This window comes from Bombina bombina, chromosome 6 (genome assembly GCF_027579735.1).
Source record: "Bombina bombina isolate aBomBom1 chromosome 6, aBomBom1.pri, whole genome shotgun sequence".
Classification (NCBI taxonomy): Eukaryota; Metazoa; Chordata; class Amphibia; order Anura; family Bombinatoridae; genus Bombina; species Bombina bombina.
This window is the reverse complement of record NC_069504.1, coordinates 723,100,568-723,124,260: the sequence shown is the minus strand read 5'-3', so window position 1 is coordinate 723,124,260 and position 23,693 is coordinate 723,100,568. Positions and strand designations below refer to the sequence as shown.

The following is a 23,693-nucleotide window of genomic DNA, read 5'->3' as shown; positions in this document are numbered from 1 at the left end:
TTGGATTTCTTGCAACTACCTTCAGCCAATCAGGAACTGATACAGCCATATTTCATATTTTTTTATATTTTTGTGAACTCAATACTTAAGAGGTAAATGTTTTTAGTTTATCAACTGCTAAATTTGTTGTAGGGGTTTTATGTCCATTTAGGGCCAGATTACGAGTGGAGCACTAACAGTTACGAGCAAACTATAAGGGTTTTATTGTGGGTGTTTGTTCGTGTCAGGTTTTCCGCTCATATTACAAGTTGAAAGTAATTGCGATCGCTTGAGCGCAATTGCGAATTACACTAGAATAATTACCACTTCCTCAGAGCTCTAGTTAACTGTTTTGCGAAACAAAAATTTGCACAAGACACATCAAAAGTACATTACAACGTACAGTTACTCATAATAACACCATCTAATAAATATTATTAAAAACATTTGCACTCAAAAGTTATAAGGGCTCAAAGATATTAGGTCTCAGGTGTTAGAAAGGAAAAGGCCAGGCAAAGGGCTTTAACATAACGAAACATACATATACTGTACATGTCTAAAGTGTTAGTGTGCGAGTGGTTAAAGGAAAAGGCTTTTTATTTATAGTGCCCCATAGAGGTCTATGGGGATAGGGAGTTAGAGCAGTTGCAATATCTCAAGTCCTGTAGTCAGTGTATATGAGTCTTTTTTCCCAATAATATTTTATTGGGGAAGTACATAGGTCATACATTGAAAAGAGGAGAAAAACACATATGCTCGTAATCCGATATTCAAACAGGATTAAATGGTTAACACAAAAATAAAAAGTCGTCTTTTGCAGACATGTTATTGATTGAAAAAGATTGAAAAAAGAGCAAATTAAACTAAATCTATTCTCATATATTAGCCTCTCGTACTTATTTTTTTGTTTTTATTAAAAATAATTGAAAAAAAATACAAAAACTACCCAGGACAAGAGAAAAAAAAAAGCAGAAGGAAATAGGGAGGGAGAAATTCCCTCTCCTCCTATGGTCCGAACGGCCATTTACCGCATCTCAGGAATATCAATTGTAAGAGTCTCCATATGAATTATCCTAACCTTAAAGGAGACTCTACGTGCTTTTATATATTAAATATCAAGCTAACCCTACACCTCTCTGTATAAAGATATCTATTTGGGAGGGAATAGGTTTAGTATAACTAATTCCGCAAAACTTTCAGAGCTTAAAAAAGGAGACAGGATACGCTTTTGGATGTGGAGCGAAAAAGATTTAATTTTAGGAAGCCAACCATTCAGAACATTTTTTATTCTTTTTTTCTGAGGCTGATTGTAGATGGTAAGATTCAAATATAATTTGAGTTCGAATTTACGGACGAGAAGGCTGGCGCAGGGATGGCCTTCCAATTTTTAGTTATTAGATATCTGACTGTCAGGATAATTTTATTCATATTGTTGTTATAGATGCTTAATCTATGATTCTGGATAAATAAAAAGAAAATAATTTCAGGGATAAAAATAATAGAGACATCATATAATTTAGAAAGCCAATACCCAATTTTTTGCCAAAGTTTCAATATTTTTTCACAGAACCGAAACATATGAAGTAAGTCTGCTAAAGGCTTTAGCAGACTTGTTGGAAACATTCTACCCATTATACGAGGCGATAAGTAATAATTATTAATCATTTTCAAATGAGATTCCTTCCAACTCATTGAAATGACACGAGAGCTATAAAACTTTTTTTAATTTTATCTGCGTCTATAGCCAGGAAAAAACATACCCAACTATTAGATCATTTGTCCAGGTAAAATATGCTTTGTTTAGCCAACATAATATCGTACAATAGAGAAAAAGAAGCATCAACCGCAGTAAATTTTTGTATGCATATTTTAATTTCAGATCACGCAACGGGGGGTAGTGAATGATTCCCAGAGAATTGACAAAATGTTGTAATTGTAAATATGCAAAGAAGAATTTGCTTGATATATTATATTGAGATAAAACCTCAAAAGATAAAATCTGTCTATTTTCTAACAACGTTTGTAAGATAGAATTGAGGCCCTTTTCATCCCAAAGTTTAAAAGCCTTATGATAGATTCCTGAAGTAAATAGGAGATTCCCTAATATAGCAAGAAAGTCAGAGAAACTAAAATCAACCTCCATTAAAGCGCAACATTTATGCCACGCTAAGACTACAATTTTAATTGACATAAGACCAAGAATATTAGATGGCAGGGTCTTAAAGGGACAATGTAAGATTTCCGTTAAGGAAAAAGGAGCAATAAAATGGCTTTTATTAAATGAGGAGAAAATATTCATCTCTGCAATCCAGTCTATAGCGATATTAACCAATGCAGCCCAATTATACAATTTAATATTGGGAAGAGCCTAACCCGCTATCTCCCCTTTTTGCATCAACTTATTTAAAGAAACCTGTGGTTTCTTGCCCCCCCCCCCCCCCAAATAAATCTAGAAAACCAGGAAACTAATTTATGTAAATCAGAATTTGATATAAATACTGGTAAGTTTTGCAAGGGGTATAACAGGCGTGGGAAAATAATTGTTTTTATTAAATTAGCACATGCCTTTATAGATAAAGGGAAAGAAACCCAAATTTCCAGATCCATTCTAATTTTATCTAGAAGAGGCTGAAAATTTAGTGTATACCATTTTTTGGGATTATTGTGTATGGAGAAACCTAAATATTTAATGGTGTCCACTGTTCTGAAAGGATGTTCTTGAAAGCTTAATCCTGATTTATTAACCCAGAGAAGCTCACTTTTCTGAAAGTTCATTAAGATTGACTGCTTGGTGTTATCCAGAAAAAGCAATACGTCATCAACAGGATTGTCCACTATTAGATTAAGAGACTGTATGAAAGGTATCACTCTGGGCACACAACAACTTAATATCCTTCTCTATGCTGAGTTTCTCTCCTCAATATAACTGTAGGAGAAAGAGAATTATTAACAAGAAGAAAGGAAATTGGATGATTATATAACTTCTGTATAAACTGAGCAAATTGGTTCTTAAATACAAATCTATGTACCGCTTTGAAGAGATGTTCCCAAGAAATAGAATCAAAAGCCTTTTCAGCATCTAAAGTAATAAGTGCAATGTCCTGTAGAGTTCCATTCTTATTATATTTTTCTATATTCCAACAATAATCTAAAGACGTGACGATCTTTAGCTGAGTTTCTGGATGTCATAAAACCAGTCTGGTCGACGTGAATAATTTTATCCAGATCAAAAGATAATCTATTGGCCATATTGGAGGATAATATTTTATCATCTGTATTTAAAACAGATATAGGCCTATATGAGGCAGGATCTTCCGGATTTTTGCCTTTTTTAAGAATTAGAGAGATGTTAGCCTCTGAGAAATATGCAGACATAGGATTATTAGTAATAAAATAAAAATTAAATAGTTTCCCAAGAACTATCTTTATATCTTCTGATAAAATTTTATAAAATTCTGCTGGTAGAAAATCTGGTCCAGCTGCTTAATTCAATTTAAGCTGGTCTATAGCCTTGCTAATCTCCTTGTCTGTAATTGGGGCATTCAGCATTTAACAATCTTCTTCAGAAATCTTGGGAATCTTAACATTAGATTAAAAGGTATCCTTAATACTATGATTTATATCTATGTCTTCATATAACTGCTGATAAAAATAAAAATACATTTTTGCTAATATCTTTAGTTTCTTTATATCTATTATTGACGATTTTAATAGCTGGTATACAATTTTTTTCTTCTTTCTGTTCTTTACTAATCTGGCAAGATGTTAAGCTGAGCAGCCATGAAATCCTTTAAAATGTAGTTAACCTTTAAAGGGACAGTCAACACCAGAATTTTTATTGTTTAAAAGAAAGATAATCCTTTTATTACCCATTCCCCAGTTTTGCATAACCAACACAGTTATATTAATATACTTTTTACCTCTGTGATTACCTTGTATCTAAGCTTCTGCTGACTGCCCCCTTATTTCAGTTCTTTTGACAGACATGCAGTTTAGCCAATCAGTGCTCAGTCCTAGGTCACTTTACGTGCATGAGCTCAATATTATCTATATGAAACATGTGAACTAATGCCCTCTAGTGATCAAAATGTATTCAGATTAGAGGCAGTCTTCAAGGTCTAAAAAAGCAAAATTGCTGATAAAAGTAAATTGGGAAGTTGTTTAAAATTGCATGCCCTATTTAAAACATGAAAGTTTTTTTGGGACTTGACTGTCCCTTTAAATCTTGTTTTTGCGATTTTTGTTTTAAAAAATAAATCTCTCTCTTTCCTTGCTTCTAAATATTTATTCCAATTCACACTGGTCTGTTCTATGCGATTATTTCTAAAAGCATTTGTGACCTGATTGGGAAGTTGGATTTTTTTATTCCACATATACATATAGGCTTTAATTTCCCCACATATTACCGCTTTAGAGGCTTCCTAGAAAGTTTCAATTTTGCTAAGATAAGCAATATTATAGCTACAAAAATGCCTTCAACATTCTATGAAAGGATTTTAAAATTTTCTACATTAAAAACCATTTATCTGACAAATTCTTATGCCAGAATCCAGACCATAGGGGGAAGGGAGAAAAAAAAGGGGGGGGGGGCAGATGGGTAATGCATAATACCGCAATTACAACTAAATATCTTTCCAAACCACATAGAACAAAACATGTGGAAATATGACACAGCCACAACAAATAATTATAAACATAAAACATTATTTAGAAGCAATATACTCCTTAACCTCAGAGACATTATTGAAAATTAGCCTATTTCCATCATGCTCTACCACTATATAATTTGGGCTTTCAGCCCTTTATTAATTAATCGGGAACAAAATGGGGCCATCTGTCTCCTTTTTGTTGAAGTCTCATTAGAGAAGTCTTGAAATAGTAAAATCTTATTTTTACCAAGCATAAAGGATTCAGTTTTTTTGAACAATTTAAGAATTTCTATTTTATTCTGAAACTTAAGTGTTTTAAATATACACATTCTGCTTCTTACTGTACCATCAGGATAACATTTTTTAAAACCTACTGTATGTGCTCTCTCAATGTCTAGAGGTATCTGGTGGGCCGGGAACCCCAAAGTCTGTGGGATCATGGTTGAAGTGACTTTTAATAAATTGTCAAAATCTAGGGTTTCTGGTAGACCCTCTTTTCTTACATTGTTACACTGAGAGCGATCTTCTAGATCCTCCAGGAGAGCTTGCATAATCACTAATTTGGAATCTTGTTTTTGTAAAATAAGTTCCTGATTATTAACTAGATCTTCTACATCCAATATCCTGTTCTCTGCCTCTGTTATTCTAGTGGTAAACTGCCTTACTTCAGTGGAGTGTGAGGTTAGTTCTGTGGAAATAGTGGACAGTTCTTTTTTAATGATATCAAATTGAGGCAAGAATAAGTCAGTTCATTTAATTATTAATGATTGAGTTTTAGCCGGGGAAGGTGACAGATCAGAGCGGAAATTAGTAGGGTTTTCTATCATTAAATTTAACAGGCATTATGGGTGAGTGATTTTTCACCTGTGTGACAAACTTTTCCATTAAATGTGATACCAGTGATAAAGAAAAAAAAGAAAGAAAAACAATGTGAACATATGAATAAAAAGAAAAGAAAGCACAAATTAATTGTGTGAAATATACATTTGAGGGGGTTATGCGGACCCCTAACGTGATTTTTTTTTTGGGTACAAATAAGATCAAAAAGGATCCCAGGTGTGGGATGAGCAAACATTACCAATCGGTGCAACTAAGCCTGTATGAAAAGGTATGTAATATTACAAGAAAAGGAACCAGGAGTGTAAGTCCCCTTTAAGAGTTACTGACAGGGTATGAGACAGTAATGAACCTCTTAGTTACCCTTAAAGGGACACTGAACCCAAATGTTTTCTTTCAGGATTCCTATAGAGCATAACATTTAAGCAACTTTCTAATTTACTCCTATTATACTCCATTTTTCTTTGTTCTATTGCTATCTTTATTTTAAAAGCAGGAATGTAAATCTTGGTGCTGAAACTAAAATGGGCTGGCCACTAAGATTTACATTCCTGCTTTTAAAATAAAGATAGCAAAAATGGATAGCGCTTGCTTATTGGAGGCTTACATTTACCCACCAATAAGCAAGCATAACCCAGGTTCTCAACAAAAAATGGGCTGGCTCCTATGCATCACATTCCTGCATTTTAAATAAAGATAGCAAGAGAATGAAGAAAAATGATAACAGGAGTAAATTAGAAAGTTGCTTAAAATTGCATGCTCTATCTGAATCATGAAAGAAAAAATGTGGGTTTAGTGTCCCTTTAAGTAAAAAAACATTATTATTTTTTAACGCCACTAACTGGTATTAGTGGCAGGAAAAAATCATTAAATGACACTCCACACTTTTGATATACATACATATAAATCCCTTCTGAGACTTCTTAATAAAGAATAATGATTATAATGCTATAGCGACTTTAAATTTCTTAGGGTACAGCAGTTTCCTAGAGCACAAAAATACAAATCTTAATAAACAACTAGCTTATATCCGCAGAAGACAGTATCGCTATGCAGCACACCACACATTTAGTATTATACTCAGTTAGTGCTAAGAATAGTAGGGAGATTTATCTGAGTATACCAATATTGACACCAAAATCTAATACACAGGTTTAACACAATATAACTGGATAATGCTGTATTTCTTACAAAAAGCTGACACAAGGCTCTGATTTATAATTAAAAAGCAATATTAAGGAGAGATGGTGAAACCATGTAGAGTACTGTGTGATGGCTCCAAACAGCTTCAGAGATTTCTATCCTTTATACAAGGAGGTTATACACAAAAAAGAGGGATATCTTCCACTTTTTAAAGCGTTGATTAAAGCCACAAAACAAATGCATGCTGTTTTGCCCTGGAAAACAGCAGCCCTTAACTCCTAGATGCCTTATAAAGGAGTTAGTCTATGATGAGACAAAAAAAGTCAACCTTATATACATCAGCCATTTTGATCCATTTTTTATTCAGTGGGAAAACAAGCATTATAAGTATGCAGCAGCTTTAATCCGATGATAAGAAGAAAAAGTTAAATATGCAAACCGTTTAGCCGTTCTGCTATGGGATCCCTTTTCAAATTTGCCAAACACAAGGGAAAAGGTAGGGTAGCTGGTTCTAGCATGTAGATTACCAGTCTGCATTCTTTCTTCACCTTGACCGTGAGGCTGGAGTGGTGTGCCCGGATCCCTCTGCACACAGACCCCCGACCTACCAGTGGTGTAACAGGCCTTTAAGAAACCGAATCTATTGTAATGGATGACCCCCTTCAAATGGCTGAGACGCCTTCTGAGACCAATTCCTTCGTCTTCAATTTAAAATGTGGTATTTACCACCTGCCAATGTCGGCTTGTGTAGACTTCTAGTGCACTAGTCTGAAGGGCTACCAGGTGCCCTAACAAGCCCCAGAAACAAGCAGTGCCAAGGGGCAAATGGCGTGGGGGAGCAAGTCTTACAGCAAATGATCTCACCGTCGATGGAACACAGCGCACATTGTATGCTCCGTCCCTAAACGGAAGTCTGTATCTGAGTCTTTTGCTACCGCACTAACTTTTTACTTTCAACGTGTAATACCAGCCCCAACCTAACAGTGCTACATTTTTACCTTGAGCACAGTTAGCACTCATGAGTGATAAAAAATTACCGCATAACTTGTATCTTGTCCTTAGTCTGGAGGCTACTGCAGTGGTCAATCTATGAGGATTTCTTGCCTAAGTGGATCATTTAAAATACATTTGAAAAATAATTTGTGGCACTGTTATTGAAGTAATAATTGTACTTGTTCTATGTTCGCAAGAGAAGACAAAAGCATATTTTTAACCTGTAACCAAAAATGATTTCAGCAACCTAGGTAACATATTTTGCTTTTTGGCCTCTCTTGGAAACATGGAACAAAACATAATTTTTATACAAGAGGTCTTTAATTTCCCTTAACGTCCCATCATGTTTTCATAGCACTTGAAGGTGCTACACATTTTGCAGGATTGTCACTATTTATGAACTCTACCTGCTGTATCTTCAGCAGCATAAAGTGATGGTAAACTCTCCCCTTTATAAAATCAGATCCGCAATGTTAGTGAAATGAGCAGTAGAGCACAGGGTATTTGAATTTCATATCTATATTAAAAAGTAAGTTCTAGCGCATCTCCATCTAAAATATCACTAACATTTTGGATCTGATTTTATAAAAGGGGGAGTTTACCATTACTTTAACAAAAGAATAAGAAAATCAGTCATTGAACACAGTAAAGAACCATTAGACCGTCAGTACTAGTACACTCCAAAATCCACAGCTGTTTCATTAACACCCAAAAGACTGCTCCAACAAGCCGTACACTAAATGCTCTCCCAGGCTATCACAGTATCCTAAATAAGCCACGATGAGTAGCTTAGCAGCCAACCTACATGTTGTGACAAAATCAGCTTAAAGGGACATGAAACCTGAACATTTTCTTTTATGATTCACAGTACAATTTTAAACATTTTTCAAATTTGCTTCTACTATATAATTTGTTTTGTTCTTTTAGTATCCTTTGTTAAAAAGAATACCTAGGTAGACTCTGGAACAGCAATGCACTTATGAGAGCTACATGTTGAATGTTTTCTGCACATACAGTATATGTCTCATGTCATTGGTTCACCCAATGGGGCCGAATTATCACGGCCCGAATGGGGCCGTATACCCCCTGTTTCCAAAACAGGAGTTAAGAAGCAGTGGTCTTAAGATCGTTGCTCTATAACTCCTATGCCTCCTCTGATGCGGCGGACATCAATTTGCCCGATCTCATAGGATTGGGTTGATTGACACCCCCTGCTTGCGACCGATTGTCCGGGAATCGGCAGGGGGTGGCATTGAACAAGCAGTTCACCATTTATCAGCATTTATCGATGTCTGGTGGACATGATTCGCTACAGCGGATCATGTCCGCCAGACACTTGATAAATCGGCTGCTATGTCTTAAGTTAGCTTCCTGTAGTGCAGTGGTGTTCCGTACACAAAGAATACCAAAGGAATTAAGCAAAATTTCTAATAGAAATACATTGGAAAGTTGTTTAAATTGTATGCTATATCAAAAGCCTGAAAGAAAAAATGTTTAAAATACTCAGTTATCTTATGGTTTGCAAGAGGCTTTGAACCAAATAAACTACACAAACAATTTGAAAAAAGTCAATTGAACAAGGACATTTTAATTTAGCAGAAAATTTAGGTTTAATTATTTCTGCATATTTATTTATTTATTTTCACTTTTCTGTTTCAACAGACTTGACCTCTCAAGTTCATATCCTTTAGGACTCACTACTGTTAGAAAAGAGTCACAGAACTGTCATTAACAATAGCAACTTGTGCAAAATCAAACACCAAGGGGTAGATTTATTAAGCAGCGGAAGCTGCTTTCTACGCCCATCATTTCAGGCTTGCCTGAAACGGAAGTTAAGAAGCAGCGGTCACAAGAAAGCTGCTCCTTAACTTCTCCACCACCTTTTAGGTGGCGGACTGAAATCATCCCGATACGATCAGGATGATTGACAGCCCCTGCTAGCGTCCGATTGGCCGCCAGTGAGCAGGGGGCGGCATTGCACATGCATTTCACTAGCTCCTAAGTAATTGCCACAGCTATAACTTTCTAAAGAAGTAACTTGAATATAGCAGTGTCAGTATCTATTACTGTAGCTAATATTTATTGCTGCTTGTAGTGCTTCTGTTGGCCCCATAGTGACACATGATAACATTTGCACAACTTCTTATATCTGTTATACAAATGTTTTTACGTTGAAAAATTCAAAGCAGAAGATCAAAAATAAATAAATTAACCTGTTAGTATAACTGCAACCACCTCTCATCCAGTGTTTGCCACAGTATAACTGCAACCACCGCTCATCCAGTGTTTGTCACAGTTTAACTGCAACCACCGCTCATCCAGTGCTTGCCACAGTATAACTGCAACCACCTCTCATCCAATGCTTGCCACAGTATAACTGCAACCACCTCTCATGCAGTGCTTGCCACAGTATAACTGCAACCACCCCTCATGCAGTGCTTGCCACAGTTTAACTGCAACCACCTCTCATCCAGTGCTTGCCACAGTATAACTGCAACCACCTCTCATCCAGTGTTTGCCACAGTATAACTGCAACCACCTCTCATTCAGTGCTTGCCACAGTATAACTGCAACCACCTCTCATCCAGTGCTTGCCACAGTATAACTGCAACCACCTCTCATCCAGTGCTTGCCACAGTATAACTGCAACCACCTCTCATCCAGTGCTTGCCTGAGTATAACTGCAACCACCTCTCATCCAGTGCTTTTCCACAGTATAACTGCAACCACCTCTCATCCAGTGCTTGCCTGAGTATAAATGCAACCACCGCTCATCCAGTGTTTGCCACAGTATAACTGCAACCACCTCTCATCCAGTGCTTGCCACAGTATAACTGCAAACGATGCTCATCCAGTGCTTGCCACAGTATAACTGCAACCACCTCTCATCCAGTGCTTGCAACAGTATAACTGCAACCACCTCTCATCCAGTGCTTGCCACAGTATAACTGCAACCACTTCTCATCCAGTGCTTGCCACAGTATAACTGCAACCACCGCTCATCCAGTGCTTGCCACAGTATAACTGCAACCACCTCTCATCCAGTGCTTGCCACAGTATAACTGCAACCACCGCTCATCCAGTGCTTGCCACAGTATAACTGCAACCACCTCTCATTCAGTGCTTGCCACAGTATAACTGCAACCACCTCTCATCCAGTGCTTGCCACAGTATAACTGCAACCACCTCTCATCCAGTGCTTGCCACAGTATAACTGCAACCACCGCTCATCCAGTGCTTGCCACAGTATAACTGCAACCACCTCTCATCCAGTGCTTGCCACAGTATAACTGCAACCACCGCTCATCCAGTGCTTGCCACAGTATAACTGCAACCACTTCTCATCCAGTGCTTGCCACAGTATAACTGCAACCACCGCTCATCCAGTGCTTGCCACAGTATAACTGCAACCACCTCTCATCCAGTGCTTGCCACAGTATAACTGCAACCACCTCTCATCCAGTGCTTGCCACAGTATAACTGCAACCACCTCTCATTCAGTGCTTGCCACAGTATAACTGCAACCACCTCTCATCCAGTGCTTGCCACAGTATAACTGCAACCACCTCTCATCCAGTGCTTGCCACAGTATAACTGCAACCACCGCTCATCCAGTGCTTGCCACAGTATAACTGCAACCACCTCTCATCCAGTGCTTGCCACAGTATAACTGCAACCACTGCTCATCCAATGCTTGCCACAGTATAACAGCAACCACCACTCATCCAGTGCTTGCCACAGTATAACTGCAACCACCACTCATCCAGTGCTTGCCACAGTATAACTGCAACCATCGCTCATCTAGTGCTTGCCACAGTATAACTGCAACCACCGCTCATCCAGTGCTTGCCTGAGAATAACTGCAACCACCACTCACCCAGTGCTTGCCACAGTATAACTGCAACCACCGCTCATCCAGTGCTTGCCACAGTATAACTGCAACCAATGTTCATCCAGTGCTTGCCACAGTATAACAGCAACCACCTCTCATCCAGTGCTTGCCACAGTATAACTGCAACCACCTCTCATCCAGTGCTTGCCACAGTACAACTGCAACCACCTCTCATCCAGTGCTTGCCACAGTATAACTGCAACCACTGCTCATCCAGTGCTTGCCACAGTATAACTGAAACCACCTCTCATCCAGTGCTTGCCACAGTATAACTGCAACCACCTCTCACCCAGTGCTTGCCACAGTATAACTGCAACCACCTCTCATGCAGTGCTTGCCTGAGTATAACTGCAACCACCTCTCATCCAGTGCTTGCCACAGTATAACTGCAACCACCTCTCATCCAGTGCTTGCCACAGTATAACTGCAACCACTGCTCATCCAGTGCTTGCCACAGTATAACTGCAACCACCGCTCATCCAGTGCTTTCCACAGTATAACTGCAACCACTGCTCATCCAGTGCTTGCCACAGTATAACTGCAACCACCTCTCATCCAGTGCTCATCACAGTATAACTGCAACCATCTCTCATCCAGTGCTTGCCACAGTATAACTGCAACCACCGCTCATCCAGTGCTTGCCACAGTATAACTGCAACCACCGCTCATCCATTGCCCCCCACTGTAACGAACCCTAACTAAAACCCCATAAAATAATTCTAATTGCCCTTTCTCAATGCACCTATAAAGTTAGGGGTAATAATATTTATATAATGTAAATTTTGGTTGAAGTAGCGGAATGGGGACTATAATGCTTCCAATGGGTTTTTTTTTAAACACTGAGATTATATAATTAATTGATTAACTGCAACCACATCTCATCCAGTGCTTGCCACAGTATAACTGCAACCACCTCTCATGCAGTGCTTGCCTGAGTATAACTGCAACCACCTCTCATCCAATGCTTGCCACAGTATAACTGCAACCACCTCTCATCCAGTGCTTGCCACAGTATAACTGCAACCACCGCTCATCCAGTGCTTGCCACAGTATAACTGCAACCACCTCTCATCCAGTGCTTGCCACAGTATAACTGCAACCACCTCTCATCCAGTGCTTGCCACAGTATAACTGCAACCACTGCTCATCCAGTGCTTGCCACAGTATAACTGCAACCACCGCTCATCCAGTGCTTTCCACAGTATAACTGCAACCACTGCTCATCCAGTGCTTGCCACAGTATAACTGCAACCACCTCTCATCCAGTGCTCATCACAGTATAACTGCAACCATCTCTCATCCAGTGCTTGCCACAGTATAACTGCAACCACCGCTCATCCAGTGCTTGCCACAGTATAACTGCAACCACCGCTCATCCATTGCCCCCCACTGTAACGAACCCTAACTAAAACCCCATAAAATAATTCTAATTGCCCTGTCTCAATGCACCTATAAAGTTAGGGGTAATAATATTTATATAATGTAAATTTTGGTTGAAGTAGCGGAATGGGGACTATAATGCTTCCAATGGTTTGTTTTTTTTAAACACTGAGATTATATAATTAATTGATTAACTGCAACCACCTCTCATCCAGTGCTTGCCACAGTATAACTGCAACCACCTCTCATACAGTGCTTGCAACAGTATAACTGCAACCACCTCTCATCCAGTGCTTGCCACAGTATAACTGCAACCACTTCTCATCCAGTGCTTGCCACAGTATAACTGCAACCACCGCTCATCCAGTGCTTGCCACAGTATAACTGCAACCACCTCTCATCCAGTGCTTGCCACAGTATAACTGCAACCACCGCTCATCCAGTGCTTGCCACAGTATAACTGCAACCACCTCTCATCCAGTGCTTGCCACAGTATAACTGCAACCACCTCTCATCCAGTGCTTGCCACAGTATAACTGCAACCACCTCTCATCCAGTGCTTGCCACAGTATAACTGCAACCACCGCTCATCCAGTGCTTGCCACAGTATAACTGCAACCACCTCTCATCCAGTGCTTGCCACAGTATAACTGCAACCACCGCTCATCCAGTGCTTGCCACAGTATAACTGCAACCACTTCTCATCCAGTGCTTGCCACAGTATAACTGCAACCACCGCTCATCCAGTGCTTGCCACAGTATAACTGCAACCACCTCTCATCCAGTGCTTGCCACAGTATAACTGCAACCACCGCTCATCCAGTGCTTGCCACAGTATAACTGCAACCACCTCTCATTCAGTGCTTGCCACAGTATAACTGCAACCACCTCTCATCCAGTGCTTGCCACAGTATAACTGCAACCACCTCTCATCCAGTGCTTGCCACAGTATAACTGCAACCACCTCTCATCCAGTGCTTGCCACAGTATAACTGCAACCACCTCTCATCCAGTGCTTGCCACAGTATAACTGCAACCACTGCTCATCCAATGCTTGCCACAGTATAACAGCAACCACCACTCATCCAGTGCTTGCCACAGTATAACTGCAACCACCACTCATCCAGTGCTTGCCACAGTATAACTGCAACCATCGCTCATCTAGTGCTTGCCACAGTATAACTGCAACCACCGCTCATCCAGTGCTTGCCTGAGAATAACTGCAACCACCACTCACCCAGTGCTTGCCACAGTATAACTGCAACCACCGCTCATCCAGTGCTTGCCACAGTATAACTGCAACCAATGTTCATCCAGTGCTTGCCACAGTATAACAGCAACCACCTCTCATCCAGTGCTTGCCACAGTATAACTGCAACCACCTCTCATCCAGTGCTTGCCACAGTACAACTGCAACCACCTCTCATCCAGTGCTTGCCACAGTATAACTGCAACCACTGCTCATCCAGTGCTTGCCACAGTATAACTGAAACCACCTCTCATCCAGTGCTTGCCACAGTATAACTGCAACCACCTCTCACCCAGTGCTTGCCACAGTATAACTGCAACCACCTCTCATGCAGTGCTTGCCTGAGTATAACTGCAACCACCTCTCATCCAGTGCTTGCCACAGTATAACTGCAACCACCTCTCATCCAGTGCTTGCCACAGTATAACTGCAACCACTGCTCATCCAGTGCTTGCCACAGTATAACTGCAACCACCGCTCATCCAGTGCTTTCCACAGTATAACTGCAACCACTGCTCATCCAGTGCTTGCCACAGTATAACTGCAACCACCTCTCATCCAGTGCTCATCACAGTATAACTGCAACCATCTCTCATCCAGTGCTTGCCACAGTATAACTGCAACCACCGCTCATCCAGTGCTTGCCACAGTATAACTGCAACCACCGCTCATCCATTGCCCCCCACTGTAACGAACCCTAACTAAAACCCCATAAAATAATTCTAATTGCCCTTTCTCAATGCACCTATAAAGTTAGGGGTAATAATATTTATATAATGTAAATTTTGGTTGAAGTAGCGGAATGGGGACTATAATGCTTCCAATGGGTTTTTTTTTAAACACTGAGATTATATAATTAATTGATTAACTGCAACCACCTCTCATCCAGTGCTTGCCACAGTATAACTGCAACCACCTCTCATGCAGTGCTTGCCTGAGTATAACTGCAACCACCTCTCATCCAATGCTTGCCACAGTATAACTGCAACCACCTCTCATCCAGTGCTTGCCACAGTATAACTGCAACCACCGCTCATCCAGTGCTTGCCACAGTATAACTGCAACCACCTCTCATCCAGTGCTTGCCACAGTATAACTGCAACCACCTCTCATCCAGTGCTTGCCACAGTATAACTGCAACCACTGCTCATCCAGTGCTTGCCACAGTATAACTGCAACCACCGCTCATCCAGTGCTTTCCACAGTATAACTGCAACCACTGCTCATCCAGTGCTTGCCACAGTATAACTGCAACCACCTCTCATCCAGTGCTCATCACAGTATAACTGCAACCATCTCTCATCCAGTGCTTGCCACAGTATAACTGCAACCACCGCTCATCCAGTGCTTGCCACAGTATAACTGCAACCACCGCTCATCCATTGCCCCCCACTGTAACGAACCCTAACTAAAACCCCATAAAATAATTCTAATTGCCCTGTCTCAATGCACCTATAAAGTTAGGGGTAATAATATTTATATAATGTAAATTTTGGTTGAAGTAGCGGAATGGGGACTATAATGCTTCCAATGGTTTGTTTTTTTTAAACACTGAGATTATATAATTAATTGATTAACTGCAACCACCTCTCATCCAGTGCTTGCCACAGTATAACTGCAACCACCTCTCATACAGTGCTTGCCTGAGTATAACTGCAACCACCTCTCATCCAGTGCTTGCCACAGTATAACTGCAACCACCTCTCATCCAGTGCTTGCCACAGTATAACTGCAACCACCGCTCATCCAGTGCTTGCCACAGTATAACTGCAACCACCTCTCATCCAGTGCTTGCCACAGTATAACTGCAACCACCTCTCATCCAGTGCTTGCCACAGTATAACTGCAACCACCTCTCATGCAGTGCTTGCCTGAGTATAACTGCAACCACCTCTCATCCAGTGCTTGCCACAGTATAACTGCAACCACCTCTCATCCAGTGCTTGCCACAGTATAACTGCAACCACTGCTCATCCAGTGCTTGCCACAGTATAACTGCAACCACCGCTCATCCAGTGCTTGCCACAGTATAACTGCAACCACTGCTCATCCAGTGCTTGCCACAGTATAACTGCAACCACCTCTCATCCAGTGCTCGTCACAGTATAACTGCAACCACCTTTCATCCAGTGCTTGCCACAGTATAACTGCAACCACCGCTCATCCAGTGCTTGCCACAGTATAACTGCAACCACCGCTCATCCAGTGCCCCCCCCCACACTGTAACGAACCCTAACTAAAACCCCATAAAATAATTCTAATTGCCCTGTCTCAATGCACCTATAAAGTTAGGGGTAATAATATTTCTATAATTTAAATTTTGGTTGAAGTAGCGGAATGGGGACTATAATGCTTCCAATGGATTTTCTCTTTTACTTTCCTTAAAGGGACATTAAACACTGAGATTATATAATTAATTGATTTATTATGTAAATTAAAACTTGTAATATTCTTTTATTATTTTGCCATGTTTCCTGTAATTATACTCTGAAAATAGTAAATGCAGACTATAGACTTATAAAGCCTGACCCTGCTTCATTCTACGCAGTGATTGTTTTGTCACTGTATCAGTTCATTTATATTTGTACCCTAAATTAACCCAGAAAAGTAGATAAACTTTTTAAAAAGTTGTGCAAAACAATGCCAGTGTTGATAACAAAAGGACAGTGGTTAGATGTGTTTACTTATGTAAAAAGCTTGGATTGCCTCTTAAAGGAGATTTGCCACTGAAAAACATTTCCAACAAACATAATGTTATTGTATTAAAGAAAGTTTTTACACCTGGATGATATAAAAAAAAGTTTTTTTCCATTAGGAGTCTTCAGATGGTGAAAAATGTCTGCAAAACAAGTTTCCTGAGCTATTGCTGATATTGAACACAGACATCAAAACTGCAACAATGTACTATATGAGGGTTCGGATGCGTATAGATGAACCTAATCCAGAACATTGTTACAATGGACCATGGAGTGAGTGGAGCAATTTCTCTACTTGGGAAACTAAAACAGGTACTGTGTGTTGTTAAAGTGGCTATGAAAATGTTAGCATAATGTCAATTTAGCAGTGCATGGTGGTGTATTTATGGCATTTACATACACTATTTGCATCTTTAGTTTCTTTCAACTTTTTCCAGTTTTACTCTGAATTATTTGAGATGATATAAAATACAAAGGGCTAGATTACGAGTGGCGCACTAACAGTTACATGCAAGAGTTTCTCGCACCTGTTAATGCTCATCAGGAAAGCTTGACCTCAGAGCTCTGGTTAATTGTTTTGCGAAACAAAAAAGTGTCATAAAAAACATCAAAAATACATTGAAAAGAACAGTTACACCCATAATAACACTATATAATAAAAAATATAAAAAAATAATATTGTACCAATAAAAGGTATAAGGGCTCAAAGAAATAAGGTGTCAGGTGTTAGAAGAAAAAAAGGTAGGCAAAGGGCTTTAAAATAGAGATACATACACAAACATATCTAAATATGTATTTGTGTGTGTGTATATATATATATATATATAAATGAAGATGCTAGTAAGAGTAGCACTGGCAGTACAGAAGAGGAGACAGAGGAGGAGAAAATAAATAAATACAATATACATAATACATTGACAAATGGTGAGTTGCTGAGTAAAATGTAAAACAAATATGTAATTCAAAAACAGCTCACCTGAGCATACCTCAAAGATATGAGGTATTTGTCCAGAAAAGAGGGAATCTGAGTTCCTATTAGTGTGGTGCTTGTGCTGTATATAAATATGGGTATATTAATATAAGATTAAATATATCAATAAAAATGAGAGTAAAATAATGATTGTAGGCTGCAAAACACTGAAACAGTTTTAGGGCATTGAACTAATTAGCAGTGAATATAGTCCCTAGTTAAAAACAATCTTAATTTAATATAGGCGTAATAAAAACAACAACAGTAGGTCAAATTAAAATCTAATAACCTCTAACCCGTATTAAGTATTAAGTATGAGGTTAAAGCTGAAGATCAAAAGGATTATATATATATATATATATATATATATATATATATATATATATATATATATATATATATATATATATAAATACAAAATTAATGTTAAATGTGATAAAAAGGAATATAAAAAGTGGGAAAAAAAATTAAAAGTTAAAAGTTTAAAAAAGATAGAATAAAGATGAGTGTTTCCAGATAATAGGAGAGCAAGTAGGGGCATCCTGTTCCGCTGGCGCTTGTTCGTGGAACTCAAAGTGGAGAGTTTGAAAACCAGGAGTGATGTTACTTTATCGTGATACCTTACGTGTTTCATGTAATACTGATCCACTTCATCAGAGGTTTATCTTGTTCCAACCATAACTCTCTTTTATTTAGGAAGACTGGGAATGGAATGATTATGCTTGGATTGATTTAATCTATTTTTCAAAATCATTGTTTTTAGCCTATCTAGAATTTTTAATTTCTGGTTTTTAACTATTCTATCCCTTAGTCATGTCGCTTATCTTAGTATGATTGCCATATATCTATAAATCCCTGATTTGAGTGAATGTTACAAAAACCTGTAAAACACTTAAAAAATGTAACAATGAATTGTTTAATAAAGATCAAAAATTATCAAAAAATATATCCTAAACTATAAATTAAAAAAAAAAAAAAATATATATATATATATATATATATATATATAAATATATATATATATATATATATATATATATATATATATATATATATATATATATATATATATATATATATATATACTGTATATATATATAAACCAAAATTCATTAAAATTATGGGGGGAGGTAAAAAACTGAAATTAAAATCCTCCATGTCTCAAAATTAAATCAATGTAAATATTTGCATAGGATACTAGCACATCTAGGCAAGTATCCTCGCTTGCTGTTCCCCAGAAATTCTTAATATACAATGTTACCAATGCACAAGAGAATTGTGGGTAAGATATGCAAAATAGATATGCAAATTCTCATTTTTTTTGCTTCAAAATACTGTTTTGACACAGCAATCCTTTAAACAGGATTATTACAGCAAACCAGAAATCACTCACTAGACAAGCCTGTTTCGTTCTTTTTGGAACTCATCAGTAGGAGATAGATTTCTGGTTGCTGCATTGGTAAAGCTATTTTTATGGTTAAACCAAAATTCATTAAAATTATGGGGGGGGGGGATAAAAAACTGAAATTAAATTCCTCCATGTCTCAAAATCTATCTCCTACTGATGAGAAACAGGCTTGTCTAGTGAGTGATTTCTGGTTTGCTGTAATAATCCTGTTAAAAGGCTCGCTGTGTCAAAACAGTATTTTGAAGCAAAAAACTGAGAATTTGCATATCTAATTTGCATATCTTACCCACAATTCTCTTGTTCATTGGTCACATTGTATATTAAGAATTTCTGGGGAACAGCAAGCGGGGATACTTGCCTAGATGTGCTAGTTTCCTATGCAAATATTTACATTAGTATATATATATATATATATATATATATATTCATGTGCAAAAAGACAATACATATACTGTATATTTGTTTGCGGAATAGCAAATAAAAACATATATATCTAAGAATATTAAGTAGAACAATAGAATAAAAATACATTTTGTACCAAATTTATTTTACCTTTTAAAAAAAGGTTTTATTACAATTATTTGGAACAGTTATGAGCACTAAATTTGCCCCAAACTTTGCAAATTTATACATTTGAGGACCAAATAATCTGGCAAGAAAATCCTTTTAGAATCCCACTTTGTCAAATAGTAAAGATTCATAGATGACATTTTAATAGTCTGGCGAGGAGAGAAAAATAATGATTTTGTTGATATGATTAACGAAAACAACTTCAATTTTAAATTCACAAAATTGTGGAATTTATATTTTAGATATCACCATATTCATTGAAAATTATGAAACATACTAGCTCTTTACCAAAGAAACAGACACTAATGGTTACTTACATGCTAAAAACGGCCATCATCTGCTGTTGATAAAAAATATACCATCTGGTCATTTCCAAAGGATAGAAAGTAATTGTTCAAGGAAGGAAGATTCTAAGGAAGCTGCAACCGTTTTAAAAGAAAAATGTAAAGAAAAAAGGAAGCATATAAGAAGGTAGAAGCACTAGACAGAAAATCTCTAATACACCCCAAAAAAAGATCACATCAACAAACCATTAAACAAAAAACTTCTTTTTATTTTTTTTTTCGATTTACACTTTTTAATATTTTTTTTTAGTTTTTTTTTAGAGCGTTTTTTACAGTTTTTTTTAACATTGACTCAAATCAGGGATTTCTAAATCTATGACAATCATACTAAGATAAGCAACATGATTGAAGGATAGAATAGTTAAAAAACAGAAATTAGAAATTCTAGAAGGGCAAAAAATAATGATTTAGAAAAATAGACTAAATCAATCCAAGCATAATCATTCCATTGCAGATCTTCCTAAACAAAAGAGATCCATGGTTGGAACCAGATACACCTCTGATGAAGTTCCAAGAAACACGTAATGTATAACAAGAAAGTGACATCACTTCTGGTTTTCAGACTCTCCACGAACGAAAAACGCCAACGGACCAGGACACTACTCCTTACTCTCCTATTATTTGGAAACACTCAGGACTGTTTTTACAATCTTTTTTAACCTTTTTTACTTTGAATTTTTTTCACTTTTTATATTCCTTTTTATCACATTTAACATTGCACTTTTCATTAACCAACTATATATATATATATATATATATATATATATATATATATATATATATATATATATATATATATATATATATATATATATATATATATAAAATACTGTATATTGTCCTTTTGGTTTTCATCTTTAACCTCATACTTAATACGGGTTGGAGGTTATTAGATTTGAATCTGACCTAGATAAATTGTTTCTACTGTTGTTTTTAATATGCCTATAATAAAATTAGGTGCCCTGTACAGAAACAAATCCTGCCTCAGCCCTACAGTAAAGGAAAAGATTGTACAGCAAATGCTGATGCCAATCATGGATTATGGGGATGTAGTATATGCACCTGCACCGCAAACTCACCTTAATAAACTTAATACACTATATAACTCGTTCTGCCGCTTTGTGCTATAATGTAACTACAGGATCCACCATTGTGACATGCTAAAATAATTAAACTGGCTGTCGCTGGAATCCAGATGCACACCCTCCATCTTTCCTGCCTTGTGTTTAAGAGCTTTTCTGGAAAGCTCCCACCCTACCTGAGCAGAATGCTCTCCCCAGGTGTTCCCACCTCCCATAACCTCCGATCCAGTACCAGCACATTATTTAGTCTGCCTCCATACAAAAAGAAAGCAGCTCAAGCCTCCTTTTCCTACAGAGCACCACAATTATGTAACGACCTCCTGCACACTTTCAAACCTTCCCCAAGCTTAAAATGATTTAAGAGATCCCTCTCTGCATATCAAAACAGAATGCACCTTTCATGGTTGATTATATATTTCCTACCTGTTCTATGTTAAATTTTACATATGTTATGTATTAATATTTTGTTTTGTATTTTATTGTACCCTATTGTATCAATGCAATGTTTTGTGGACCTAGGACATACTTGAAAATTAGAGAAATCTCAATGTATCCTTCCTGGTAAAAATTTTTATAAATAAATAATTGAGATTGTTTTTAACTGGGGACTATATTCACTGCTAATCAGTTTTTAGTGTCCTAAAACTGTTTCATTGTTTTGCAGTCCTACAATCATTCCTTTTATAATTATTTTCATTGATATATTTAATCATATATTAATATACCCATATTTATATACAGCAAGCACACCACACTAATAGGGACTCAGATCCCCTCTTTTCTGGACTCATTTCTCCGAGGTATGCTCAGGTGCGTTATTTGTGAATTACATATTTGTTTTACATTTTACTCAACAACTCACCATTTGTCAATTTACTATATATATTTTATTTATTTGTATCTCCTCCTGTGTCTCCTTTTTGTACTGGGAGCGCTATTATTACTAGCATCCTTTTCTGTACATACTCGACATGCCAGTGGTAGCAAGACATTATTTAGGAACTGGCAGCCAATAGTACTTTAACTGTTTAAATACATTTATACATTAAGTTTATAAAACAAAAAGGAACACTAAATTGGACCAAGAGGTTCATTTAAAGAGACAGAGCCTAAAATACTATTTTAACAATATTGATATATAAATGCAATCGGGTTTGCACGCGAGTAGGGTATTACGGTTTTTATCCATTTTGTTGCTCCATTGACTTCTATTGTGGAATACGTTAACGTGCGCTTGATATTATAAATTTGGCTTTTTAAGTGCATCTGTTTAGCGGCCAAGCAAAAACTCTTTTATTTTCAACCTGTAATACAATTGCTACCCGACGTGCGCAAAAAGCTTACTTCTAGCGGAGTTAGCGTGAGAGCGGGAGTGTTAAATACAGCTCCACTTGTAATCTGGTCCGAAGTCAGTTCTTTATTTTATTTTTTATAAAATCTAAAAATGCAACTACTGTAAATAAATAAATAAATAATTCCTACATGCACATCTTATGGCAAACCCAGCTAAACAAAGAGGCACATAAATACTTAATCCTAGGCAACTTGCTACATAGAGCATCTATGGAAAATCTTGAAACAAATGCATCTTACTAACTAATAGTGTATCTTACCATTGCTGTTTCAAATCCCCTACACACATTTATCTGTAACTTTGACCTCACCCTACTACAAATACCTCTAATTACTGGCTTAATCCCAAGCACTACAGTTATACCTAAAAACAAACTTCTTTGCTGTGAATAACATAATCCCCCAATGTTCTATTGCCCCTCAACACAAATTACCCAAACCCAAATGATTGATCCGAAAATTTGTCAACATGGTGAGAAATATAATTTCGACCCTCACATGGGCAGATCTCATGGAATGATCGAAATCTATATTTTAGTAAACTTTTATATATGTACACTCGCAGCTCACCAGTTATTTCTGGCAAATAAAAAAAATGATGATGTTTTCATTTTATTAAATTCTAGTATTTCCAATTTGTCTTTTCCCTTCACTTTAATAAACAAAATGCATATTTTGAAACAAACTTGACACCCTGCTTTTGACAAGATAAAGCTGCAAGACTTACAAGGGTGATATGCTTAGATAATTCCAATACATATTATAAGAAAAAAAAAAAAATATACCCAGGAACACCTATGTTCAGCCCATGTGGCAAGAGTCCTTTTACAAGAGGAATATAAGAAGCCCTTCAAATTTTGATATCTTGTTTACAATTTCAACTTTGTTTTTGTAAATTACCTACCCCATAAACAGCAAGATTACAAGTAGTCTTTATGAGTTTTCCGCTCGCGATCTTTTTGCAATCAATTTCCATTGCGCAGGTATTACAAGTCTTGAAAAATTTCGATTGCGCCCTCATTTGCCTTTTACGCAACAATCCTTTCCGCGCTCGAAGAGCTGTAGTTAACAGTTTTCTGCAACATAAAAGTTTCACCAAACACTTCAAAAATACATTACAAAGTACATTTACAGGGGTCCAGCAGGAG

At 37.4% G+C, this 23,693-nt stretch overlaps 1 protein-coding gene and 1 long non-coding RNA gene across 4 annotated transcripts in view; one reads left to right on the top strand and one right to left on the bottom strand.

The window, feature by feature from the left end:
- Window positions 1-23,693, top strand: part of LOC128663544 (cytokine receptor common subunit beta) — a 214,123-nt gene that overhangs the window by 106,812 nt on the left and 83,618 nt on the right. For all 3 annotated transcript variants that reach the window (XM_053717921.1, XM_053717922.1, XM_053717920.1), the window contains one exon: window positions 16,938-17,130. In XM_053717921.1, the coding sequence (XP_053573896.1) occupies window positions 16,938-17,130 (193 nt within the window). The remainder of the gene's footprint in view (window positions 1-16,937; window positions 17,131-23,693) is intronic.
- Window positions 1-23,693, bottom strand: part of LOC128663545 (uncharacterized) — a 147,223-nt gene that overhangs the window by 106,834 nt on the left and 16,696 nt on the right. The gene's annotated exons all lie outside the window — the stretch shown is intronic.